Below are 13034 nucleotides of genomic sequence, written 5' to 3'. Positions count from 1 at the left end.
AACTATAATGATATGAGCGTCACTGATGAGTCTTATGTAGACGAAACGCGCGTCTGGCGTACTAAAGTATAAACCTGGTTCTTTTGATAACTATTTGACAATTAAGATATCTTATTTTGATTTTTTTTATAACAACTGTTAAAATTTACATTTTGAAATGAGACAGAAGATAAAAAGGTGAAAGTCAAAATTCATTAATCAGCTTTTAAAAGAATAAAATCATGCTCCCTCCCAAATAATGAGCTGTTAAATTGACGAAATACCTGGTTTCCGATGTTGGCTCTGTTTTAAAAACTCAACACATTTCCCTATTTGGCTATAATTTGGTCCACAGAAGCCACAGTTATTATCGAACAGCGCATCTGGTACAATAAAATTTGTACCTTTGAAGAATTTAAAGAAATAAATTCTAAGACAATTTTAAATCATTTACTTAAATGCATTTTATTTCTCATTACACTGACATATCAACTATTGCATGTTATAGGTACAATTTATCAAATGTATTTTCAAGTATTTGCCATGTTGTTTAAAGTATTTAAAATAGGAAGATGTGGTATGATTGCCAATGAGACAACTCTCCACAAGCGACCAACATGAAACATGCAACAATTAACATCTATAGGTCACCGTACGGTTTTCAATAATGAACACAGCCCATACCGCATAGTCAGCTATAAAATGCCCGGAAATGACAATGTCAAATAATTCAAACAAGAAAACTAACGGCCTTATTTATGTACAAATAACTAACGAAAAACAAAAATGTAACACATAAACAAAAACAACCACTGAATAGAGTTTTTTTTTACAATTCATTCGACTTTTGAATTTCGCTTTGTTATGTGCGGGATTTTTTTTTTATTATACCTGCCTTTATTTCTACTATTATTATCATATTTATAATTTCTGTCAGATATATAATAGCCAGGTTGATTCATAATTACTCATTATTTTTTTATGATAGACAAATTGCCATGGAATTTTCGTAAAAATGTTATAATAACGAAATTCAAATGCAGAATGTAGTACAACAAAGAAAAGCCCTCAAAAAACAATTTTATGTTTATGAAGAAAAATCAATTTGAATTTAAAGATGTACTAAGGTTAAATTTAACACAAAAGTGGGAAAATATTTGTCAAGGAACAAAATAAGTTAAAAAAGAAGGGTGAAGGCTGTCTCGGACTTTTACCCAATATTTATATTGGAATTATTTGTGTCTTCAATCGAAAAAAAAGAAAAAAAGACTGGCAATGGTGAATGACACTTTCTTTACTTTTGAAGTCTTGTGTGAAAAAATAGGTTTTGAGGCAAAACATTTCACCCTTGATTGAACGAACATCTTACACAAATTCCTAAAACTCACCTAATTTCACCACTATAAAAAATCAATTCAGAAGAATCCCACAACAATCTTGAATTTTATAATTCTTAGAAATCTTTGAAATACAGTCTAATACTTACATATTAACAATCCCAAGAGATGTAAATATTTTTAGATACATGATATATTTAAACAAGCTTATAAGTTCAAAAAATCTAACGATGATTAATGTTTTGTTATATTATCTTTATTTGACCATAGGCATACAGAGGCAAAAAAAAAATACATAATAATTATCAAAGGTACTAGGATTATAATTTAGTACGCCAAACGCGCGTTTCGTCTACATAAGACTCATCAGTGACACTCAAATCAAAATAATTATAAAGCCCAAACAAGTACAAAGTTGAAGAGTATTGAGGATCCAAGATTCCAAAAGGTTGTGCCAAATACGGTTAAGGTTATCTATGCCTGGGACAAAAAGATCCTTAGTTTTCGAAAAAATAAAATTTTGGTAAACAGGAAATTTATAAAAATGACCACATTATTGATATTTATGTCAACACCGAAGTATAACACTTTCACGTATACCTGTTTCGAAGTCCCTGAGGCTTAGTGTTTTCATTACGTAAGACAAGAACGGATTAAATGTGTGTTAATTTATTTTTCTACTTATATCTATAGAATTAGAATTGAAGTTAATATTTAAAGTCCAACATTGCCAGCTGTAAGAAATTAAAACCAAGATATTTTGATTTTTCGTTTAAAGAGAAAGACACACAATTGTTATGTGACATATATCTGCATGAGGTCATAATTTTACTTTCTTCGTTATGTGCCCGCTTGCTGGTATCATTTTATTGGCAAAGAGAGAACGGGGTTTGAGATAAAAAAAAAATTAGATTGCTTTGCAAAATACAAGCGATGATATTTATGGGACATTTAACGTCGTAAACAGAGAAAACAAATAGAATTTATTTTTTTGAATTAAAAATCAGTACAGAGATGATGTTTACTATCCGCCTTTTTGTAAACAAGAGTGCTTCCTATACTGGCAAATAGCCAAAATAATAATGATACTATGAGTTTTATTGGACGTTTGAAAAGTTTTTACTCTTTCCTAGCTTGCTACTAGCTTTGAGAAGTCTATTTCCCAGGACAAATCCAATAGATAACCATTTATTAAAATATGTTATTCATGTCCTTACAAATATAATGCTGTAATACCCGGTGTCATTCAGGTTAATTGAGACATCAAAAGTGGTGACCAGTGTAACGAATGACGTTTGTGTAAAACGGAAACGGAATCGGAACAAACCGATGAATAATAAACGTTCCGATGATATATAAAGCCTCTCAAAATATCATTTGACACCAAAGTTTGATATCTTCTTGAATTGAAACAACTAATTATTTGGCTATCATGTTTAAAAATTTTACGATTGCTTTTGTTTTGCTGAGCGCTTCACTCATGCTGTCGTCTGCTATGCCGTTTGGCTTTAACAACTTTCGGTCCTACCGTGGCGGATATGGATTTGGTAATATTGGTGGTACTTATAGTAATTTTCCAGGATTTGGAGGTGCTTATTCGGCGTTCCCAGCCCATGGTGGAATAGCCCATTCATACAATTCAGTAAACTATCATCGTCATGTGACGCCATATTCATATCGTGGCAGAGGTTTCAGGAATAATATCTTAAGTGGATCAACTTTGCCATCACGTAAGTCGTTAACAATGTTATTGTCATCTAGTATGGAATTTAGAAGTTCATTACTTTAATTCTTTTAATTCCATGTGTGTTTGCAAGATGTGTTAGTGTCTAATTGAAGTTTGAACGTTGGAAAAGATATCAGCATTTGTTTTTATTATTGGTTGTTGCATTAAGTATGTATATTTGTATCTTGGTATAATGATTAAAATAGCAGATAACAATTTTGTTTTACAAAGTTGATAGCTAGTAGGTCAAAAAGTCAAACTCACAATCTCCTTATTTGGTCAATATCTGAACTTATAAAACGTTTTAAGCTTTGACGTGAGAAATTAATTTCGTTATTAATAATCCTGTAGAGAAATGACCTGACCTTATAATATATTCATTGTTGTTCACATCAGACTGACATGATTTTAAAAGTATTTAAATATTTAACTACTTGTATTTATACAATTCTAGGAACCATAAATGGTAATTGTGTCATCAGTTAAATTTTCGAATATGATTAATCATTCCAAGTCAAGCTGAACTAAGCTAAACAAATAATGATACTTAAGGATGTACTTAGGTGAGGTTGTGGAATGTGAATCAGATGTTAGGAGTCATTTGTGTTTTCCATACGATACAACCTAAAATATGTTGCACCATAATACCTATTCATCTTTTAACATAAGACTTAATAGCTTATGAAAGGTCATTTTACAAAATTTAAGCAGATTGATGATTTTCTTTCTTTTGATTTGAGACCCAAATAATACTAATGCAAATATAATGTAAGAGTCCGAGTCAGCCTTTTCCCCCCATATTTTATAAATCAAATATCTGGAAAAGGTGCTCCATGATTTAACAATATTTTTAGCTTATTTGAATATTGAACTTATATTCTTTGAACTTGAAATATCAGTTTTAAATTCTTGATTTATTTAATTTCACCTAATATCACAAAAGTGCATCATTTAAAGGAAACACAAGTATACCGCTGTGTTTGTCTGTTTGTCTTCTTTAATTTTTAGCCAGGCGTCGTTAGTTTATTTTTTCGATAAATGAGTTTGACTGTCACTCGGATATCTTTCGTCCCTCTTTTGTACTTGTTTGGCTTTATAAATATTTTAATATGAGCGTCACTGATGATTCTTATATAGACGAAACGCGCGTCTGGTGTGCTAAATTATAATCCTGGTACCTGTGATAAATATTTCAATAGTAATAAATCAATTTATCGAACACAATCCGGGGTACAAACTTAACCATAGGGAAACACATCAAATATGAGATATATAGGTACTCAAAGGAACAACAGAAACACACGCAGATCTATATTTTTCACGAACACGATTTTATTTATATCAAGTTGCAAATGTTCCACCTGTTTTGAAACAAAGGCATATGGTTAATTTTATGTAGATTTTTTCTCATTCGGTAAAGAAACCGGGAATCCTTGTGTGTCGTGTTCCTTGGTCATTTAACTGTTTAACAAACGAAAAACAAAGCAAAAACAAACAACAATAAATCATTGAACAAAAAACCACACAAATAAACTCATCATAGATACCAGTACTAAATTGAGTGTATACGCCAGACGCGCATTTCGTCTACAAAAGACTCATCAGGAACGCTCGAATCCAAAAAAGTTAAAAAGGCCAAACAAAAAAATACAAACTTTAATATACAGGTATAAAAAATAACTTAAATAAAATCCTAAAAAATATTTTGTACTGGCGATATATACACATGGTGTTCAAATTATTTTTTCTTTAACCTCCACATAGAAGTTCAAATTCATTTCTCTTAAGGTAATATTGTGGATGTTTTGTTGACGTATACATTATTGCATACCCATGATAGTTTTTTTATCTTTTTTTTTGTAGTTGCTCTTGGATTTTTAGTCGGAAAGGCATTATAACAAATACCAAACCCAGTTACTGAATAAACCAAAGACAGGGAAGGAGCTAACAATTCATAAACACGTTACAATAAATAAATTTGGTGTAATTACTGTCTTCTGATTGGTTAAAACTATAACTTTTGTTTTCAATGTTGTATATGTTTATGGCGACAGGCGCACTCTGACGTTGTGTATCCATACGCCAACATGTGTGTACGTTGTAATTGGTAATAATAATAATATAAAAAGTTCTTTGAGACTTATTTTTGATAGAAATTTATTTATAATGAATGGCAATAATTTATTTTGAATTTATTGAAACATAAAACAAATTTTTGACTCTTCAAATTTTACATGATCCGCTGCGCGGATTCTTCAATGTGAAGAGTCAAAAATATATTTTATGGTTCAATAAATCCAAAATAAATAATAGCCATTCATTAATTGATATAAATTATGTATCAGTTTTAATTGTTAAGGAAAAGATTAATATTCAACTAAGCTTTCAGTATGAATGAACTATTTTAGTGTTATTATTTGGGAAATGAAGAAGGTACGATTTGTTATCTTACATTTCCCAATAATCAAATATTTACAAAAATCAGAATAAAATATCTATTTCATGTATTAGACTCTAAAAACTTCTATACGTTTATACTTTTCGAACGCTTATTATTAGTTTCAATATTGAAAAAAAGAAGATTTTGATGTACAAAATATGACTTTTGTGTATATTTCTACATCAGAACATACTAATAAATTTCGGAATTCACAAAAGCGTCTTTTCTTAGCTGCGGACTAGTAGAACGCAGAATCTAACCTTTGAAAATATTTGTCGGCATCCAAGGAAAATTTCTGTTACAAACGAATCAGAGTGTTAAATTATTTAAAGCACATGTATAATTTCATATTGTCTATCAACTTACTAAAGCCACTCATTTGATAGGATCAATCGCCGGGGCCATCAAATCACTCATATGAATATTTGAAAACCGAACAACCAAACAAAATAAACGAATGAGTAAAATTAGTTCCTGAAAGATTATTAATTAATACAAAACAGTTTATTAAATAGTTAACTGAATAAAATAGAGTTTCCTGTTAATTTCAAGCTTTCACAACTTGTAAGTACTGGGTGTTTTGATAGATTTTAAATTCGAATCATGTAAAGAGGTACAACTCATCGAAGGCAATTAACTCTTTAGAACCACTTACATTTATTTGAAAGAATCATTGTTTTAGAAAAGTAATGTTAACCACACAGCTTTATGTCCCATGAACATAAACCATGTGATAGAAATTTCGACAGCATTTTTTCATATTATGCAATGGGTAAAGGTGAAAATTTGTTAAAATTGTTATAAAAATAAAACAAACAAAATCTATTTTAGTCAATGTGTTGGGTACCCATTTAAACAATCGATTTATCTGAACAAGGTGTGATTGTTATAAAATATAATTAAAAGGATGTAACCATGAATACATGTAAATTAACACATTCGCATTATTTCCTCTAAGAAAATAAACATTTATCACCAATTCTTCAAATGTAACCGAAATGTCCGAATAATTATTAATTCTAAATAAAAATTACAGTACTAAAAACAATGTGTTTTATACATAAGATTAAAGACTAGAGAGATCTAGGTGATTAATTGATTGATATTGGTTACTTAACGTCTAGTGGCATATAAAAAGAGAAAGAAAATTGATGCACGTGTAGGTTATGGTTTAGTATTCAGACAAGGATTTATTTCAACTACACACGACAATACTGATAACGTTGTAATTTTGACCTTTGCACACATTCAAAACTTAAGATTAAATGATATAAAACCCTGTTGAGTACAAGGAAAGGATTGGTGAATAGTATCAAAGGAAGTCGAAAAAAACTGACAATGCCATGACAACTTAAAAGAATATATAGCAAAACAAAACATAGAAAACTAAAATCTAAACAACTTGAGCCCCATCGAAACCCATGGTGATCTCATATACTACTCAATATAGATAGATCCTGCTCCATATGAAGCACCTGTTGGATATGGATTTGGTAACCGCGTTTGAAACATATCCGTTTTAATCTATTCATCGACCATTAGACTATAAGACAAACACCAGTACATGTATACAAAATAGAGAATAGAAAACAAAAGACTGATAAACACGTTAGAATCTCAGAGTTGCGACGAACGTAGGGTTTTGCACAAATGACAGTTAAAAATCAAGGCCAACACTAGCTATCAAACACTAAAATATCTAATGATCTTCCTATTAAAAAAACAGATAAAATTTATAGCGAGATTGGAATAATACTAATCAGATATGTTTAAACATTTCATGTTTTTACTTTGCTTAGCTTTTACTTTGTAATACAAGCTTTATTGAGGTGTATCTGTCTATCAGATAACACTTCATCAGAGATCAAATTACGAAGAAATTGGGAATGATATTTCACTCTATGGCTTTCAACAATGTTACGTAATACACATTTTTCGTAAATTAGCAAAATTTTGACACAAATTTGATAATATCCATTATGAAGTCACATGAATGACGTCACAGTCAAACATTTCTACTAGTGTCACTAGTCTAGTATGATATGGTATCTTGGACATACATGATAAACAACAATACACACGTTTGGGATTTAGACCTTGGAGTTAAAGGTCAGAAATTTGTTATTTGTTTAGGTGCATCTTTTATGGAACACCACCCATTGTTTTTTTTATGTTTTAATTGCTCTTAAAGCAATATATGTATAGTGCTAGACGATTGAATAATGTCCGGTAAACTAAAGACTAATTTGCTGTTTATTTGTGTTGACTGGTATACTCTAGCTTAGCATGACTGATATCCTTCCTATTGCACCTTATTTCATCTTGATTTTAATGAAGTTGTTAATTAATCCTTAGTTGTATGTAAAGTGTGCAGGCTGTTGTTGATCTTTGTCGTTTTATTATGACCATTGTATTGTCATTTTGAGTCAATTTTGGTAGTTATATAAAAAAGAAAATGTGGTATGATTGCCAATGAGACAACTATCCACAAAAGACCAAAATGACACAAATATTCACAACTATAGGTCACCGTACGGCCTTCAACAATGAGCAAAGCCCATACCGCATAGTCAGCTATAAAAGGCCCCGAAAAGACAATGTAAAACAATTCAAACGAATGTTTGGTTTAGCGTCAAAGTAATCTCACAAGCTATTTTGTGGAGATGTAATATAAACCTTATGAAATATCCATAAGAAATCTGCACTTTTGAAAGGATTGAATAATTTTACTATTTATATTGAACAATTTTTAGAGACTTCCAACAGCTCTTATAACATTTTAAAATCGAATAACAAAACAAAATAAAGAAATGAATGAAATATAATAAGTTCCTAGAAGCTAATTAAATAATACAAAACAGTATACTTGAGATCTCATAAACAAATTTAACCCCGCCCCAATTTTGCGCCTGTCCAAAGTCAGGAGCCTCTGGTCTTTGTAAGTCTTGTATTATTTTAATTTTAGTTTCTTGTGTACAATTTGGAAAATTAGTATGGCGTTCCTTATCACTGAACTAGTATATATTTGTTATGGGGCGAGCTGAAGGACGCCTCCGGTGCGGGAATTTCTCGCTACATTGAAGAACTGTTTTTGACCTTCTGCTGTTGTTTTTTCTATGGTCGGGTTGTTGTCTCTTTGATACTCCCCATTTCTTTTCTCAATTTTATTAACAAGTGTGAGTATTTTGTGTAAAATTAATGTTTTTAATACAGACTATGTAAGAGAGAACATATCATCAAAGAGAGTTAACCCCTTAAAAACAGCTCAACGTTTTAACTTCTTACGTTCAGTTTAGGAAAATTAACGTTTGAAATGTTCAACATAAGTGATAACTAAACTGTTAAATATCGAATGAAAGCAATCTGGTAAATTGTGTGATTGAAATTGCTATAAATGTTCATTTTTTTTCAACAGATGAAAAAAAGGAATATTTTGTCAAACATATTATATAAAAAAAGATCAAAATTTATTTTAGTCAATGTGTTGGGTACCAAATTAAACAACCGATTAATCTGCGCAAGGTGTGATTGCTCTATAAAAAATAGGCAAAATAATATATTTACATGAACCTTGAACAAATTAGCATATTCAAAATAAAATATAACCAGTATGTCAAGATAATTATCACTTCTAAATAAAGATTGAAGAACACAAAACAATGTTTTCATACACAGGATTAGATTCAACCTAGACATAATAATTGATGCACGTGTAGATCTTGGTTTAGTTGTTCATTTAAAGTACACACGGCAATACTGATAACATTGTAATTTTAGCATTTGCACACATTCAACACTTGAAAATACATGATGTGTGGCTATGAAAAGCCCTGTTGAGAACCGAGAGTGGATGGGGTGACATTTTCAAAAGGATTATGAAATAGATATAGGAAGATGTGGTGTGAGTGCCAATGAGACAACTCTCCATCCAAATAACAATCTAAAAAAGTAAACCATTATAGGTCAATGTACGACCTTCAACACGGAGCCTTGGCTCACACCGAACAACAAGCTATAAAGGGCCCCAAAATTACAAATGTAAAACCATTCAAACGGGAATGGGAAAGTTCATTAGTCGGAAAAAAACTGAAACCAAGACTGAGCAACATAAACTCAATCAAATTCCAGAGTTTTAGGTGATCTAAGGTAAGCAGATCCTGCTCCATATAAGGCACCTGTCGGGTATCTCATGTTATTACAACACCGGTGATAACATTAAGTTTAATTTGATAGGTAACATTCAAGAAAATAAGATCGGGATTTTGGAAACGACGATTGGAACCAATCGGTCGTCATTTGTAAAACAGTTTCTTCATTGATCATTAAGAAAACAACAAAAAGCTGTATAGAAAACAAAATCCTGAAAAACGTGCTAGAGTGTAAGAGTTGCCACGAACGTAGAGTTTTGCACGACAGTAGTTAACAATAAAACACACTGGCTATCAAACATTTAGATATTTTATGGTCTTCCTTTTTAAAAAAAAAGGTCTAAATTTATGACGAGATCGGAATAACACTATATGTTTCAACAATGAAGAATGTTGATATTTTTTGTTTGCATAATGTTTTTCGCTTTGATTTTACTTTGAACTACAAACTGTATAGTAGTAGAATTTTCAATCAGATAACTTTCCATCAGAGATTAAATGCCGTAACAAATTATGAACAAATAGCTCAACAATGAGCAAAACCCATATACCAAAGCCACGAAAACATAAATGTTAAATTTTAAAGAGAAATTTACAAATTATTAAACCAAAAAAAATTACGATATTCAAAACCAAACTACATGAACTGAATCATGCGACAGAAACACACAGAATGTTAACGGATAAACTATATTTCCGAGTGTCCCAACCTCCATTTACATGGGACACTGGTGAAAAAAAAATATAACCATATTAAAATTTTACACGTAACCGTAAATTTTGTATCAAATGCCACAAATGATTAATTGAAATTATAATACTGTATTTAAGAAAAACATTAAGCTTTATTATCGACCGTTCATGAGGTTGTGTAATAAATTGTCTTTCTATTCATTTGTTCTGAAAACAATCAATTCAAACAAACCCGTTCTAAATTTTTGATTTGAGCAAATCTTCAAATTTGAGATTACGGTACATTTTAAATTATACTATATAATAGTGTTACAACCCCAAAATACATATTTGAAGCTGCCATACCTAAATAAATGTGGAAATCAATTTTTTTTCTTCATAATAATTACCTGATGTTGAAACTCATAAATCGATAGAAAAAAAAATCTAGGTTACAAACTAAAACTAAGGGAAACGCATGAAATATAAGAGGAGAACAATGACACCACAGAAACACAACATAAGACTGTAACACACACAGAAACGAACTAAGCATTAGACAAAATCGGATGAGAAAAACATATATAACATCAAAACTAAACATATAAATGTGGGATAGAAAAGTACCGTGACACGACGTTTTATAGCAATGTGAATTAACACTCAAATAGAAGAGGAAACAAATAACACATACACACATAAACGAACTATAAAATAACAATGGCCATTCCCCGGACTTGGTACAAGACATTTTTTAAAGAAAAAAATGGTGGATTGAACCTGGTTTTGTAGCATGCCAAACCTCCTGCTACAATGGCAATGTCAAACATAACATCAAAATGGCCACACAATATTACAGGACTACCTAATAGATATTACATGAACTGTCAAACCCCCTTGGTTGAAGGTTAACCGAAACAGATATTACTATTTAAGAAAGAGGACAAAAATGCGAACAATGTTAATCTTGTGAAAATTTTTATAAACTTTAAAACGAGTGATCAATTTAGATTTTTGACAAATAAGTTATTTTGATCATAAATATTCTTGGTAAAACTAATTTTAACTATTGTCTAGTAAACTTCGACTTTTACACCTTTCAGTTGTTAATGGATATAATCCTGAAAACTAAAATTGGCTTTATATAACACATGATTGAAATTAAAACGTTCACGTGATAATATTCTCGATGAATTCTCATGACAATAACGTTTAGGACGCGAGATCATGAAACTTGATTGCAAATAGAATATTAACGTTAAAGGGGTGAAACGTGGTTTGATGAAAGTTCTAAATTTACAATAGTGAAATGCGTTTGTTATTGATAGTTTCATATCAATGTAATTACATGACTTAGAAGCTTGAAGTTAACGTGAAAGCCTCCAATTACGTCCTTTTCTAAAATATGTTCTCATGCTATATGGCGTCTTGACGTGGCAATTCTACGTTCTTTATCTTCTCGTATCTTTTTCCTTTTTAACAATGTTCTATAAACTGACGCCAGATTTGATTTGTCAAAACGCAATAGATGACAGATTTTTGAAAAGTTAATTTATAATTATGAACATATCAATGATAACTCAAGTCAATACAAAAGTGCTAACTACTACAGTACTGACTAATTTCAATTAACCAGTTATTTCACACTCTAAAAATTGTGCTACTTTTTTTTTTTTATTAAAGAAATGAAATTAAGAAAGTCATAATAGAAAAACATGTTTTGGCTCAATAAAGACGCATTAGTCATAGACGCTTATTTGTCAAACAATAAACGAAACCTTGACGACTAAATTTGTCTTTTGTCATTTTCTGTCTTTATTACTTTGAATGTTGTGCTCTGTGTCGATCTGATGAGTTTTCAAACTTATTTTTACAGTTCGTTCTTTTGGTGTGATGTTACGAAATGGTCACAGGTTAGGTTGTTTATGCAGATCACATTATATAATTATGCCTTTCCAAAATTACGTTAAACCACTGAAAGTCTGCTTCAAAGAAAAAACATGGGTGTCAATGAAAAATAAAGCCACACATTTGAGTTTCATGACGTCAGAACAGAGCATATGCATTTATTTTCATCTGCCCAAGTGATATTACTCAAAAGTATATGATGTGCTTGTTTCAATAGTCAAGAAATTCAAGCTCCAGTGCGCTTACACTACCAGCTTGATCGCGCGAACACACATTTCGATGAGAATTACTCTTGAAAAGTTGAACAAAGGGTATGTATTTCTATACTCACCGTAATGCTCTTTGGTGAGTTAGAGCATGTACTATACCAAATGGAAGGACACCTATATTTCTATTTTAACTTCACATCGTTTGGATTAAAAGAATTTTGAGAAGTCCCTCGTAAAAAAAAATCACTTGTGTTAATGATCAGAACTTTTCAAACAACAGGTCTATAATTGCCTCATTGAATATAAGAACTATCCTTGTTAAATTGAGATACCCAAAGATAACACAAATATGTAAAACAAATCACCTTACCGGCTAATTGCATGATATATTAATGAATTGTCGTTTAGATTAGCCATCAGTTGGTACGAAATGAAAGGGTGATAAATAAAAACACTGTGTTTCTATTTATTCCATTAGATTGTTACTTGTAAGCAGGTTTAGAAATCATAATAACTTCCCTTTCAAACAGACATTTTTCACATTGATTGTCTCAATAAAAGGGCAATATACACTAAAGACTGGTTGATTTTTGTGAACATATCGGAATAAATGAG

At 30.8% G+C, this 13034-nt stretch overlaps 1 protein-coding gene across 1 annotated transcript; it reads left to right on the top strand.

Moving 5' to 3' along the window:
- The first annotated feature begins 2682 nt into the window (after positions 1-2682).
- LOC134694669 (uncharacterized) lies at positions 2683-5233 on the top strand. Its single transcript, XM_063555713.1, has 2 exons — positions 2683-3046; positions 4906-5233. The coding sequence occupies exons 1-2, from the start codon at positions 2749-2751 to the stop codon at positions 4938-4940; spliced, it is 333 nt and encodes a 110-aa protein (XP_063411783.1). The 5' UTR covers positions 2683-2748; the 3' UTR covers positions 4941-5233.
- The last annotated feature ends 7801 nt before the right edge of the window (positions 5234-13034 follow it).

This window comes from Mytilus trossulus, chromosome 13 (assembly GCF_036588685.1).
Source record: "Mytilus trossulus isolate FHL-02 chromosome 13, PNRI_Mtr1.1.1.hap1, whole genome shotgun sequence".
Taxonomy (NCBI): domain Eukaryota; kingdom Metazoa; phylum Mollusca; class Bivalvia; order Mytilida; family Mytilidae; genus Mytilus; species Mytilus trossulus.
Note: the sequence above shows the minus strand (reverse complement) of the source record. Positions and strands in the feature narration are given on the sequence as shown.

Excerpts from the sequence above, each read along its gene's own strand:
- LOC134694669 (XM_063555713.1), top strand. The coding sequence starts at position 2,749 with ATGTTTAAAAATTTTACGATTGCTTTTGTTTTGCTGAGCGCTTCACTC. Across the intron at positions 3,047-4,905 it reads TGGATCAACTTTGCCATCAC|TTGCTCTTGGATTTTTAGTC; the intron begins GTAAGTCGTTAA and ends TTTTTTTTGTAG.